Below are 14678 nucleotides of genomic sequence, written 5' to 3' on the forward strand. Positions count from 1 at the left end.
AGCACGGCAAGCAACGGCTTTACCCACTATTCCACGGTGCTGGCCCCCGGTGGTTAACTCATGTTTGCTATGCTGACTTTCTCACTTGATCCATCATTTCACAGTAGGAACTTACCTTCCATTGTTAGAAGAGGAAAGAATTTAAGAAGTGAGGTCAAAGAACTAATCTACATGTTGATTTCCTTCTAGGATCCTGTTGAGGCAACTGGCTGTAAAGACTGATTCACCTCTCACCTCCACGATGCATGGGTTCACATTTGGGTTTGTTGATACCCATCAGTAATTTCTGTAAGGGAATGCTCTTTCACCCAAGGCACTGACGCACACTTTACAAACTTCTTTTGGAAGTGTTTAAATGCAGAAGCTTATTCTTCATTTCCTACCCTAATTAACATACAATTTGTAGCCACCTGCAGAGATGGATGCTGTTGCCAGCTAGTGCCGAAAGAGGACAGTTGTAGATCAGTCACTGCTGAAGAGGACACTGGAAGTCCTCTAATACAGGCTTCTAGCCCTACCCTGTTTTTCACAAGTGTTCTTAGTTGTGGGGCACACACAGCTCAAGTCTCGCCTGTGCCCGGAAGTGACTTTAAAAACAGACTGCAGATCATGGCAAGGAGGTCTACAAATCATTGTCTGTCAGTTCACTTCTGTGCTCTGGTAGTGCCAAAACCCTGTGACGGACGCCTGTTGCCTTTTCAGCCACCTTAGTCTCAGAGTCAGAAAGAATGTGGGTGAGGAAATGTCGGGGTAGTGGGCGTGAAGAGACGTTGCTGGGTCTGTTGTGATTATCATGGAGGTGATCAGGAGCCCTGGGAGTACGGCCCCACGTGCTTCTGGCCAGGGGTAAGCCTTCCCCTCCAGAGATTGTCCTGGTTGAGAAGGGAACTCGTGCTGTGTCTGTGCTTCCAAGGGGAGGGAAGGAACAGAGGGATGACTGCGGGAAGCTGTGTCTTGTGACCTGGCACCGAAGGAGGCCATCTGTTGGCCCATGCTGTGGGAGTCACAAGATGCTCTGAGGTGCAGTTTTGTGAATGTTCCTTTCTCTCCTATCTGAGTTCACGCTCTAGGGATGTTTCCCATTGTCTGTTGGGCAACTTTAGATGATGGCCCTGATTCTGATCTGGGAGGCGAGGCTATTCCAGTAATAGCCTTATCTCAGCCACTTCTGGCTGAGAAAACTTTGAAAACTGACTTTAAAAGGTTGCAAGCACACCTATGAGAAAAGTTTGAAAGTTTGAAAAGTCTGAAAAGTTTTAAAGATAGTGGAAAAACCCTGGAAAGTATTTGGAATAAGGCATAATTATAACTATGCCACAGAAAAAACAGACTGTTGTGAGTTGTGCCTATCCCATCATTAAAAAAAAAAAAAAAAAAAAAAACTCAGCAAGTTGCCAGGTACTCCTTCGTAGCCAAAGAAATTGTGGTTTTGAGCTGTTCACTATTTCTAGAAACTTCATAAAGTTAATTCCAAAGTAGCAGGGTGGAGACCAAGAAAGGAAGCATGCTGTTTTATGCTGCTTTCACAGAGCTGAAGTATTTGTCTCGGGCTCAGGCACTTCAGCAACACCCCTAGAGCCTAGTTTCCCTCCGGCTCTGGGAGTCTGCTGGCACGAGGCGTCCACCAGCATAAGGCAGCTAGTGCAGGACGGGGAGGGTGCGACCACGTGCAGGGGGTGCTGACGGGCAGACCGTTCCTTCCTCATCCTAGCACTTTTCCCATCTTCTGTTTGATTCAAGACAGTTAACATCTTGAACTCCTGGTACACATGCAAACCGCTGTTAAGTACTGACCTCCTCTCTTTGACTGGGTGCCTTGCGGTTCAGTCTTCATCTTCACAGTCTGCTGAGCATTGATAATGATGCAGTGGCCTTCGCTGTTAGTTAGCAGTTCATCTTATAATTGAGCTCTTTTTCTTTTTACTTTAGAAAACATTCGTTCTGTTCATGTGTTTAAAAATGTTGATCCTTTTGGTCTCTAAGTTTAAAACAAAGCAAAACAAAAACACCCCGAAACAGTTTGGAGCCTTCTTCCCCTCATCCCATTCTCCAAGGAGCCAGAGAACAGTTATACCAGCAATCCAAAATGGGCTTATATTTGATTTGGGTGTCATTATGTATATGACATTCTCCCATAGCATAACTACCCTTCTATGAAATGTTGTGAAGGCTAACACAGATTACCTCACAGCAGGTGGAGGGTGGCCTTGAACAACTCTGGACATACAAAAATTCCATCAGGTGCTGGGTCCCGATCCTGTAAACCTGCGGCCAACTAGAGCGTGGCCACGCTCATCCAGCCAAACACTCTCCTGCAGCCCGCCTGGATGCTGTCTGAAGACTTCCACAGTTTTACTCCTTATGGATTGTGTGTTTGGTGCCGATGCTGATGTGTGCTCTTCTTATCACAGAGTGAAAGCTGCGCAGACTGAGTTAGGACAGCAAATCCTGGCAGATTTTGAAGAAGCATTTCCTTCCCAGGGTACCAAGGTACTATTTTGCACTTTCCCTCAGTCTTTAGGTATTATTACTAATCTTGCCTACCTAATTCATGTTCATTATAGTTGCCATTCATTTATCATTCCAAAAGTAGTCGCTGGCAGCAAATATATGTTTGCTGAAAATTGAGAGTAATGAGACTGACCTTGATTTTTAAATATTTCCAGAGTGATGTTCTCCCAGCCTTAAAAATTAAGGATTTATTTTGGTTTCATTTAGTCTATGTCAAACTTTGTATATTGTCTGCCCTAAACATTTCTTTTTTTTTTTTTTCCCTCATGGCTGTGTTTGAAAAAAAAAATCTTCAAGCCACAGTGTTTTTTAGGATTGTTACATAATTTATGGGTTTTGGTTTGGTGAAAAGACAACGGGGAGGAGTATCCGCAGACTTATGTAATTCTCAGGGTGACACCATGAGACTCACTTCTAATGAACATAATCCTGTTCTTTGGAATGACTGCCCTTTAGCTCTCACTGGTAGCAGAGCTGTTTGTGTTGTGTCTGCGAAGCCCACAGTATTCTGTGTGTGAGCTATTGGTTACTCTTCTCATATAACAAGCTTTCCTGCACTTAGCTGGACTTAGTTAACTGCTGTTAGCTCTCTCCTTCAAATTGTAGCAGATGTCATCCTAATGCTTTGCATGTGTCCAAGAGGGGAAAATCCTCAGAATCTTTTTTCTGTATTATTTGAGCTATTTCAAGAGAAAGAATTGTTAAGGGCAGAAATGAACCGAAGCACACACAGGCTGTCAGCCCTCCCTGCGGCACTGGGTGGGGGGAGGGGGGTATGGTTTCACTCCTGGGCCAAGGGACATTTCCTGGATCTACTTTATAATTCAATAACTGGAAATATCTTAAGCATTTGTTCTTTGTGCTCCATAAAGGAAACTTAGGAAGTAGGGGGGAGTGGCCGCCCCAGCTTTATTTAGGAAAACTGCTCCAGACTTTCATGTCGTTTTGTGGCTATCTGCAGGTAATCAGGTATTTATTTGTAAAGTACTGTTCTTGGAGACGTCATCTTCCTTAGTTCTCTGATATAACTGCAGGCAGGTGGCAGATGTTGACAAGCCATTATTCCTGTTGTGCTACTTGAGGAACATGCAGGGCAGAGCAGTCGAAAGGGACTGTGGGGACAGTCTCTGACTGTGAGCGCCACTGTCTGATCTCAGGCTCGAGCCAGTTCAGAAGGACGTGAGTGAGGCTAGTCTTAATTACGTAGAAGGAACCAACCATGAACTGCTTTCTGTCTTTTTTCCCAGGTCCCACCAGGCGGATGAAATTAAAGGGTTTTCTTTACGATTCATCTGTCTTCTCTCTGGCTCTGTGACTTGTTGTTATTTTAAACAGTTTTGTTTTTTACAAAGATTTATTTATTTACTTTGAAAGTCAGAGTTACACACAGAGAAGGAGAGGCACAGAGAGAGAGAGAGAGAGAGAGAGGTCTTCTATCTGCTGGTTCATTCCCCAGATGGCTGCAACTGCCGGAGCTGCGCCAATCTGAAGCCAGGAGCCAGGAGCTTCTTCCTGGTCTCCTACATGGGTGCAGGGGCCCAAGGACTTGGGCCATCTTTTACTGCTTTCCCAGGCCATAGCAGAGAGCTGGATTGGAAGTGGAGCAGCTGGGACTTGAACTGGCGCCCATATGGGATGCCGGCACTGCAGGTGGTGACTTAACCTGCTATACCACAGTGCCGATGTTTCTTTTTCCTTGTCAGAGGTATTGATTTCTCTTAAAGGCCTTGTGTTATTATTCCTATTTTACAAATGGAATCAAGATATTTTTTAAAGTATCCAAGATAACTTAATCATGTTTTTATATGTGAAAAAAATCCATGAACAAAAAAGTTTTGACCTCTCTGACTTCTTTGTCAAATGAAACACTCTCATCCAAAAGCAAGGGTTGAGTAGTTAGTGTGTTGGGGATGATGTGACAACCATCCAGTGTGGAGCAAATCAGTATTCTAACAGTTTAGTTCTCAGGCAACACTTTTAGGTCTTAGGGAAACACTTAAATACCACTGAGATGCATAGGAGTGGACAAAATTGACCAAAAACAAAAAAAGATTTAGAATTACCTTATTCATTTACCTAAAGTCCATTATTTTTCAGATGAGGTTGAATAACTGCACCAGTGATACGTGGCTTCCTAACCAAGCCAAGAGTAGATTCCAAGTGTTCTTTTTCCTATAGTCCCCTCAGCCAGCCACACTCATCCAGTGGTTTCCTATCAAGAAAGGTTCAGCTAGATTGAAATAGTTTCTATAATAACGAAGGTCTTCCCTTGGTGGCGAGTCAGTGTCCTTCCACTATTCTTTGCAGGTCAAGGGGCCAATATCACAGTATGTTGCTTTTGGCTGCCTGTCTGGCTCCGACAATATTTGGCACAAATACAGCACTATAAGAGTAGGCGTCCCAGAGTGGGGAGTCAGGGAAGTGCCACGCGTTGAGTAAGGCTAGTGTCGCTCTGACTTTTAGGCCTCTCTGACAGAGTCTTGGACATCAGATGCTAGTGTCTTTCTGACTTTTTTAAATCTTTTCCATTTGGCATTCAGAAAGTAAAATTCCCTACGGTCTTTGCTGGCCTTGTTTTCCGAAATGTCTCATTGCTGATTCACAGGGTGGTTTTTCTGATGGCTACTGCGAGACTAGCTTAATGATGCTTTCATCAAGGAACAAGCAACTAAAATATGCATCCACAGTAGGGAGAATGAGTGTCAAGGGAGTGGGGATAATGATAACAGTGAGAAACAGGCTGCAGCAGCTGTCAGAGACCGTGAGATTTGAAGACTGCCTCTGGCTTCTGAACTGGTGCATGTCGTTTGTTTCCTAGAGGCCAGGAGGACCCAGCAATGTCCTACGAGATGCGTGTCTGGTTGCTAATATTTTGGACCCCAGAGTCAAGCAGGAAATCATCAAAAAGTTTATTAAACAGCACCTGTCAGAATATCTAGTGCTTTTTCAAGAAAATCAAGATGTAAGTATTGATCAAATGAGATCAGATGTAACATTTGCGTTTTATTGAAAAATGAAGGCTGTCAGGCCTACTGATTTATATGTCGTTAGAATACTATCTTATAGTGTTGCTTGTTGAACCATGAATCCTGGTGGTAGACTTTACAGCTCTGTGGTTCTTAACCATTTTGAAGTCATTCAGTCTCTGGAAAAATTAATGAAATCTATGGATCTTTTCCCCAGAAAAAAAGCACTTATGCATAAAACTTTACATACAGTTTTAGGAAATTTGTAGACCCCTGAAGCCCAACTGTGGACCTCAGGTTAAGAACCTGTGGATCACATGAAAAAAGTATTCTGGATTCTTTACTACTATGGGAAATACAGAGATTGGTTGTCTTTTTCTTATTTCTGTATTTCTCTTATTTTTGTAAACTGTCAATACCACTTCTAAGCACTGGGATGATTTTTATTCCTCACTTTCATAAGGTTGCCTGGCTGGACAAAATTGACAGACGTTATGCCTGGATAAAACGCCAGCTTGTGGACTATGAGGAGAAATATGGCCGTATGTTTCCACGTGAGTGGTACATGACTGAGAGGATTGCAGTAGAATTCTGCCATGTGACAAGGTAGAGTCCATCTCTCTGCTACTTCCAGTGCTTCCTGAATTTTCAAAATCAATCCCCTAGTCTGTAGTGGTTCCATGTTGTTTTGTGGATTGGGTGCCACTTCCAGACGCCACCAGATGACTGGCACCACACCTGTAACTGAGTTTGGGCCACCTCTGTTTCCTTCTTCTTCTTCTTCTTCTTTTTTTTTTTTTTTTTTGGTTAAAGATTTATTTACTTGAAAGACAAGGTTACAGAGAGAGGTAGAGACAGAGACAGAGGTCTTGCATCTTCTGGTTCACTCCCCAAATGGCCGCAATAGCCAGAGCTGAGTGATCCGAAGCCAGGAGCCAGGAGCTTCTTCCAGGCTCCCATGTGGGTACAGGGGCCTAAGCACTTGGGCCATCCTTCACTGCTTTCCCAGGAACATTAGCAGGGAGATGGATTGGAAGTGGAGCAGCCGGGACTCGAACCAACACCTATATGGGATGCTGGTGCTGCAAGCCGGGGCTTTAACCTGCTGTGCCATAGCACCAGCCCCTCTCTGTTTCCTTGTTGGCATCAGGACTTTGCTGTGACATAGCCCTTGTCTCTAATTAAGTCTCCTTTCTCTACTTTACCAACTTAAGATGTACCAGCCAGACTTAACAGTAGTGATTCATCACCCTCACATTTTCCCTTGCCATCTGTATTGCAGAAAACATTGTGTATACAATCATCATTTTGATGTTTTTATTTTAAGATTTATTTATTTATTTGAAAGGCAGAGTTACAGAGAAAGATAGGAAGAGTCAGAGAGAAATCTTAGATCCACTGGTTCACTCCTCAAATGGCTGCAACCGCCAGAAGCCAGGAGCCAGGAGCTTTGTCCAGGTCTCCCACATGGGTGGGTGCAAGGGCCTAAGCACTTAGGCCATCTTCCACTGCTTTCCCAGGCACATTAGCAGGGTGCTGGTTTGGAAGTGGAGCAGCCAGGACATAGACCGGCACCCACATGGGATGCCGGCACCACATGCAGTGGCTTCACCCACTACGCTATGGCCCTGGCCCCCATGCTAGATAGATGGTTCCAGAGAGACAGGAGTTTATCTACTTTAATGACCTAGCAGACACTCAGGAAATATTTGTTGAACAAATTTGCCACTCTCAATGTGATATTTATAGTCTCTGGATGGTTAGTATTACTGACATCTGAGTGCTCTAAACATTTTGATAACTTTCTCATTTATCCTCTCTACAGTATCCATGAGTTTAGCCCAGGCCAAATGGTCCCTTTATGTTGGAGAATTAAAGCCCAAGAGGATTAGCTCAGTATATACATGACAGAGGTCTAGAACCAAACTTTTTTTTTAATTTTTAAAGATTTATTTTATTTATTTGAAAGGCAGAGTTAAAGAGAGAGATCTTCCATATGCTGGTTCACTCCCCAATAGTTGCAACAGCCAGGGCTGGGCCAGGCCGAAGCCAAGAACTTCCTCCAGGTATCTCCTATGGGTGCAAGGCCCCAAGCACTTGGGCTATCCTCCACTGCTTTCACAGGCCATTAGCAGGGAGCTGGATTAGAAGTGGAGCAGCTGGGACTCGAACTGGTGTCATTATGAGATGTTGGCACTGTAGGCAGAGGCTTAACCTGCTATGCCAGAACACCAGTCCCAGAATCCAACTTTTTTATTAATGAATTTTTATTTGTTTGAAATCAGAGAGAGAAACAAAGACAAAGATATTATAGCTACTGATTCACTCCCCAAATCTCCTCAATGACTGGAGCTGGGCCAGGCCAAAGCCAGAATCTGATCCAGGTCTCCTATGTGGGTGGCAGGGACCCCAGGACTTGGGTAATCACTGCTGCCTCCCAGGAAGCTGGAATTGGAAGCAGAGCTGGGTCTCGAACTCAGGTACTCCAGTACAAGATGCGGATATCCTAAGCAGCACCTTAACTACTGTGCCAAATACTTGCCTCTTTTTTATTCTTTACTTGCAGCAGTACAACAACAGTGATTGTAACTGGCTCTTATTAGTTATATGAAAGTAGTTCAGGTTCATGGAAAAATTAAATAGAAAGGTATGTTTATTTTGGTGCAGAGATTTTTTTTTGAGATCCATGTATATTATCTTCATAATACACATTTTGCATAAACTGTTTGAATATCCCTTGTGTATTCTCTTCCAGTGGTACGAAACAATATCTAACACCAGGTTAATAAAAAGGCCTATCTAAGCATGTTTCAGCCCCTTAGCGTAATTCATGATGGTCATCTTCCTTAAAACCATAGTAAGTACAGATTGCAGGGTTTAGACATACTGTGAATAAAAGAGGTTTTAAGGAGCATTGGTTTAAAGAAGCTTTATTTTGCAGTACAGTTTTAGATTCACAGCAAAACTGAGCACGTGTACTCTGTGCCTCCGCACAGGCACAGCCACCCTCATTATCAGCATCCCCCACCAGAATGTACATTTGTTGCAGCTGATAAATCTACCCTGACATGTTAGCACCAAGAATCCATAGTTTACATTAAAATTCACTCTTGTATTATACATTTTGTGTGGTTATTGTTTTAAGAAACAAGTTTGCTACCTTAGATAGAGATAACCTTTTAAGGATAGATTCAAGTTCTGTTGCGGTTGTCACCTTCTGAATCCTGATTATCAAAGAGTGACTTCCTTGAGAAAATGTTGGCTAATTCTCTTAGGCCTGTAGTTCAGCAGACATGCAAAGTAACTGTGAAAAATGAAGCCTGCAAGAGACTGGAAATACACTAAAGCCAACAATTCTCTGTGAACGTCAATACCTGCTATTGTCTCAGCTAATGGCAGCGTTGCTGCCAAGCTTTTATTGTTAATGTTTTGGCAAAAATCCTACAGATACATCATTCTCAAATAAACTCAGAGGCTCTTTGTTTGACTTTGTCATTTATTTGTGTGGGAAGATGATGATAGCTTAGTACTTCTAAAAATTCACATATCACTGTTCTGTAATAACCTAAAATCTGAAACAGAACACTGGAGTGAGTTACGCATGAGCTTCCCAGGCAGGAGCCACGAAGCATATCTGTGTCACCTTTTACATAGGATCCCAGTCTCCAGCGTTTCTGCTCTCTGGTTGAAGAGAGAGAGTTACTGAGCTCTGTGGAAGAGGGCAAATGTTGTAATTCAGTAATTAATGATTAGTGAGATTATATAGGATATATGTATTTTAATAAAACACAAGTAAGTACTTCATATATTTTAAATTATTGAAAAACTTACAGACAAAAACATAGTCATGGGGTGGACATTTGGCACAGTGGTTAAGACATAGTGCCTGGCTCTGCCTCTGATTCCAATTCCTGTTAATGCACACCCTTGGAAGCAGCAAGTGATAGTTTACCCACAAGGGAGACCTGGATTGAGTTCCCGGCTCTTGGCTTTAGCTTGGCCACACCCCATCTGTTGTGGGCATTCGTGGAGCAAACCTAGGGGGTGGGAGATCTGTCTCTGTCTTTCTCTCCCACTCTCCCATCCCTCATTTCTCTCTATGTCTCTGTCTGTCTTTCAATGAATGAATGAGTAAATAAATTTTAGAGACCAAAAAACATAGTAGTAACCAGTTTACATATTAGTAACAAATTAGCATCCATAATCCTTGATTTTTTTTTTACTGGCTGATAATTTCACTTTAAAATTTATTTTTTAGAATATATTTATTAATTCACCTTTAGCCACAATTTTGGTTTCCATTGTTTCAGTTATCCACAATCAAATGCGGCCCAAAAATACTAGGTGGAAAATTCCAGAAATGGACAATTCATAAGCTTTAAATAATTTTATTAGTGTCTTATTATATTATTCAATTTTATTTGCTATTGTTCTTACCCTCTTAATGTGACTATTTTATAAATTGAACTTTATCATAAATATATAAGTACAGGAGAAAGTATAGTGTGTGTGTGTGTGTGTGTATGATTTGTTGATTTCTGAAACAACTATCTATGATTTCAGGCATCAACAGAATGTCTTGGAATGTTTAAGGGGATTTAGACCAAGTTAGTTGTAGACTTCAGGGTTTGAAATGATCACATATACTTTTTTAAATGCAAGCTAAAGGTATTTATTTGTCTTATCTTGAATGAATGATTGCTTTGTTTGACAACATTCTTATCTCTGTTCTGAAGGACAGAACTTGCCAAGATTATGCGTACCAGAGCCAAGGAAATTGAAGTGAAATTGCTTCTTTTTGCCATTCAGAGAACAACTAACTTTGAAGGATTTCTTGCAAAACGCTTCTCCGGTTGCACCCTGACAGATGGAAGCCTGGTAAGACCTCCTGAGGGAGGCCGAATTGTGTGGCTGGGCCTTGGTGTTTCAGTGATTTTCAGTGACCGGGAATCCACCTGTTGACTCAAGTGCTTAAACCCCATTCCAGTGATTTGACTGAGTTACTGTGAAAAGTGACAGTACTCTTATGGCTTTGTTGTTTGTGTGTTATACAGTTTCTCATGCTTTTAGAATGTCCTATCTTCATTTTATCTAAGTATTGGTCCCATTTTACAGACTGGTAATTTTCTGAGTCATACAGGTTTTACTTACTCAGTTAAAAATACCTTATTGCGTTATCAACTATCAAAGTTGATTACAGTTAGGATATGTTTTTGCCTTAGGGTTTGCCTTTTAGCCTTTCTGAAAAACAAACCAGGTTAGTGTGTCTCTGTAAACCTCAAACCAGGTACACATGCCTGGGACTCTCCCCCTACTTTGGAATGATAGAATGTGGTATTTCTGGTTAAAAGTATTAAATCTGGGTGGGTGTTTGGCCAGCAGTTAAGCTGCTAATTAGGATGTCCGCATCCCACGGCAGAGTACCTGGGTTTGACCCTTGGCTTCGGCTCCTAACTCCAGCCTTCCTGCTTGTGTAGATGCTGGGAGGCAGCAGGTGATGGCTGAAGTAGTTGAGTCCCTGACACCCGCATGGGAGACCTGGATTGAGTCCCCGGCTCCCAGCTTCAATCTAGCCCATTCCCAGCCATGGCAGACTTTTGGGGAGTGAACCAAAAAATGGAAGCTCGCTCGCTCTTTCTCTCTCTCTGCCTTTCAAATAAATAATAAAAGAAAAAGAATATTTAATCTCTATGTAATCAAAGACCTGCTCCAAAGTATCTTTCTGAAAACCTTTTTGATTTGGAGGTCCAGGCTCCCTGTTAGCACTTCAGTGTGCTTTCTTCAGATTCCCTATCCATGGAGAAGCCAAATTTCTATTATTTTTTTTGAAGATTTTATTTATTTTATTTGACAGGTAGAGTTACAGATAGTGAGAGGGAGAGACAGAAAGAAAGGTCTTCCTTCCGTTGGTTCACTCCCCAAATGGCTGCAACGGCTGGAACTGCGCCGATCCGTCCAAAGCCAGGAACCAGGTGCTTCTTCCAGTCTCCCACGTGGGTGCAGGGGCCCAAGGACTTGGGCCATCTTCTACTGCTTTCCCAGCCATAGCAGAGAGCTGGATTGAAAGTGGAGCAGCCAGGACTAGAACTGGCATCCATATGGGATGCTGGTATCGCATGCAGAGGATTAACCTACTGCGCCATGGCTCAGGCCCCCAAATTTCTATTTTTTTATAGAAAATTTGTTGTCATAAAACTGCTGGTATGTTAGAGAAACGATATGATTGGTACTAAAGTCCTTGGAGAAGCAGTTAAGAGAGACTCATGGTCTAGCACTGACAGTGCTGTAATTTAGTGAGCCACCTGCCTTGTTAAATGAGAGGAACAGACGATCCTTTAATAACAGTGCTATGGGGAATAGCCAAGACATAAACCCCAGAAGCTATAAAGAAAAGTACCCAAAAGTTTGGCAATATAAAAAGAACAAAATTCTATTTTGGGGGGGAAAAAGATGATACACATAATTAAAGGATAATAAAATAGTTTTGGCTGTACAAGACTGATGATTAATGACAAATATAAAGAACTTCTAAAAACCAGTAAGAGGAAGAAAACCCTTTAGAAAAGCAAGTGCAGCTTCACAGGAAAAAAGCCACGGACCAGATGCGAATGTCCTTAAAGAAAATGCAAGTCACAAAGGGAAACAGTTGACAGAGATGCCATTGGAGGAAGCACGTGTTTCTTGTGAGAGGTATGTGCTTGGCTCTGACACTCGCCTCATTTCCTCCCACTGGTTCTCCTGTCTGCCTGCCCACGCCACGCTTCTGGCCCCGTGTCAAGCAGACTTATGCAGCACTTGGTCAGCCCCACTGAGCTCCAACAAGGAGGTTAAGAATTGCACAGAGGCTCTGCTCTAGGAGTAGCCCCTAGAGCTCCCATGGCTTCTGGCTGGGCAGGGTCAGTAAAGCATAAGGCATGCTCCATGAGTCAGGCATCCAGCTAACTGGTGGGGAATAAGTCCTGAAGAAGGACGCTTGGATAAAATTCATGCCAACTCCCTGTTTTGAGCCATGCTTTGCCTCCTTCAGCTGGATCCTGTTTCCTGGTGATTTTTATTTTACATTTAGGGAGCCATAGGATCACAGAAGTACAAATGGCCCCGCTATATATGACGATCAGAGTAGTCTGTCAAGTTGAGTCTGTCCCAAGACATACTACAGTCCTCTGTCCAGGGAAATCCTTCAAAGGTCAAAATTGTGTACTGGAGTAGTATGGGCAGGGGAGACCTCCTCTAGGCCAACTGAGGCTGCTGAGCAGGGTAACCATGGAGAGACCTTGAAAAACTGACAGGACTCTACTACAGTTTGCAAAAGACAGTGCTTTTGTGGAGAAAACAGGTGTAGGACTGTCAAAGTGGGCAGCCACCACTTTGGTGCAAGGGGGACAGGGCTGGAGGGGCTTGTTCTCAGAGCAGAACGCCCTCTTCTGTCTTTCCTTATTCCACTGGGACCGAGTTCCTGGACTAGAGTGTTTACATCTCTGGGAGATACTGCGCTATGTGTCGGTGGTCAGTAGTCAGCTAGGAAGACCTGAGCCTTTTCTCCCAATCCCTTTCTCTTTTGGTTTACCGTGTTTGAGACTGTCTTGTTGAACTGGCGTGTGAATCTCCCCTTCAGATGCTCTGTTGTTGCAGTCATCTCCTGTCAAGTTTGCAGAGAACTTCAGAGTATAAATCTTTGACCAGAAAATCCTGCTGAGTCCCAGGAGCTCTTTGTTCACCCACACTTCGTTGTTTAGCTGTCTTCTACTCAGACTTCTCCCAATCGTTTCACTTCTTTAATTCAGCCTCTTCCCCAGGACTGTTTTTTGTCCTGGTTATTGTGATCTGGCAACCATACTGCATTATAAGTCCTAACAATGGCTATCCCACAGCCTTCAAGGATTTTCTCTTGAACATGAGTTGTTGGAAAGGCAGCAGAACCTCTGTGGCTTCATCGGCGAGGCAGGACAGTTGTTCTCTGTGGCTTCACTAGGGAGATGCGAAGGTTCTCACTCTTAGGTGATGTCTGCACTGAGCCTGGTCCCTGCCTTTGCTTTGCTGTGGGCCAAGTGATGCCACTTCTTCTTTTTTTAATTATTATTTTTTATTTATTTGAGATGCAGAGAGGAAGGAAGCAGGGTCAGCACTCCCATGTGCCTTCAACATTGGGACTGGAGTGGGGCCAGAGCCACGAGCTGGGAACACAATCCAGGTTTGCCATGTGTGCCAGTTACTTGAGCTATCACAGCTGCCTCCCTGGTTCTGCACTGGCAGGAAGCTGGATTCAGCCCTAGAGCCAGACATTGAACCCCGGCACTGCAGTGTGAGATGTAGGCTTTTTTTTTTTTTTTTTTTTTTTTTTTTTTTTTTTGACAGGCAGAGTGGACAGTGAGAGAGAGACAGAGAAAGGTCTTCCTTTTGCTGTTGGTTCACCCTCCAATGGCCGCCGTGGCTGGCATGCTGCGGCAGGCGCACCGCGCTGATCCGATGGTAGGAGCCAGGTACTTATCCTGGTCTCCCATGGGGTGCAGGGCCCAAGCACCTGGGCCATCCTCCACTGCACTCCCTGGCCACAGCAGAGAGCTGGCCTGGAAGAGGGGCAACCGGGACAGAATCCAGCGCCCCGACCGGGACTAGAACCTGGTGTGCCGGCGCTGCAAGGCGGAGGATTAGCCTATTGAGCCACGGTGCCAGCCTGGAGATGTAGGCATCTTTACCACTGGACTAAATGTCTGCTCCCAAGCCACAGCTCTTTACCTGTATTCTGCAACCTTCAGTGGCAAGGACTCTAGTGAGTTAGTCGTGGCCACCAACCGTGATCCCAACAGACAACACTGGGAAGAGGCTGCCCTGACTTCCAGTCTAGCTCCTGGGCTCCTTACCTGAGTGTTTGCTGCTTCCTGACCTCTTGCCTACTCCCCATGCTGTCCTGCTTCCAAGATATACTTTTTTGGAAATCTTTTTGGCCACCATTTTGCTTCAGAGTATCAGAATAAACTATGAAATGGTAACGATATATTTTATTACCATTTTATATATGCAAATTTCCTTGAAGTTAGTGAATTCCTTGGACAGTTATCATGAAGCAGGTAAGAAGTCAGCCAAGGAGCAGAATTGGCCAGAGATACCCTTCTCGCTGCCCTGTCCCTGGGCTGTAGGCATTCACTTCACTGTATCACTCAGAACCTTTTAAATCCTTGGGGACTTGGGGGTGAAACATTG

The 14678-nt window shown here is 43.7% G+C and overlaps 1 protein-coding gene across 3 annotated transcripts in view; it reads left to right on the top strand.

Annotated features, from left to right (window-relative positions):
* VPS53 (VPS53 subunit of GARP complex) overlaps positions 1-14678 on the top strand; it is a 171904-nt gene that overhangs the window by 72436 nt on the left and 84790 nt on the right. For all 3 annotated transcript variants that reach the window (XM_089317572.1, XM_070061169.2, XM_089317571.1), the window contains 4 exons: positions 2412-2490; positions 5330-5473; positions 5941-6083; positions 10214-10355. In XM_089317572.1, the coding sequence (XP_089173698.1) occupies positions 2412-2490; positions 5330-5473; positions 5941-6083; positions 10214-10355 (508 nt within the window). The remainder of the gene's footprint in view (positions 1-2411; positions 2491-5329; positions 5474-5940; positions 6084-10213; positions 10356-14678) is intronic.

This window comes from Oryctolagus cuniculus, chromosome 17, assembly GCF_051225735.1.
Source record: "Oryctolagus cuniculus isolate XC-2025 breed Fujian yellow rabbit chromosome 17, ASM5122573v1, whole genome shotgun sequence".
Taxonomy (NCBI): domain Eukaryota; kingdom Metazoa; phylum Chordata; class Mammalia; order Lagomorpha; family Leporidae; genus Oryctolagus; species Oryctolagus cuniculus.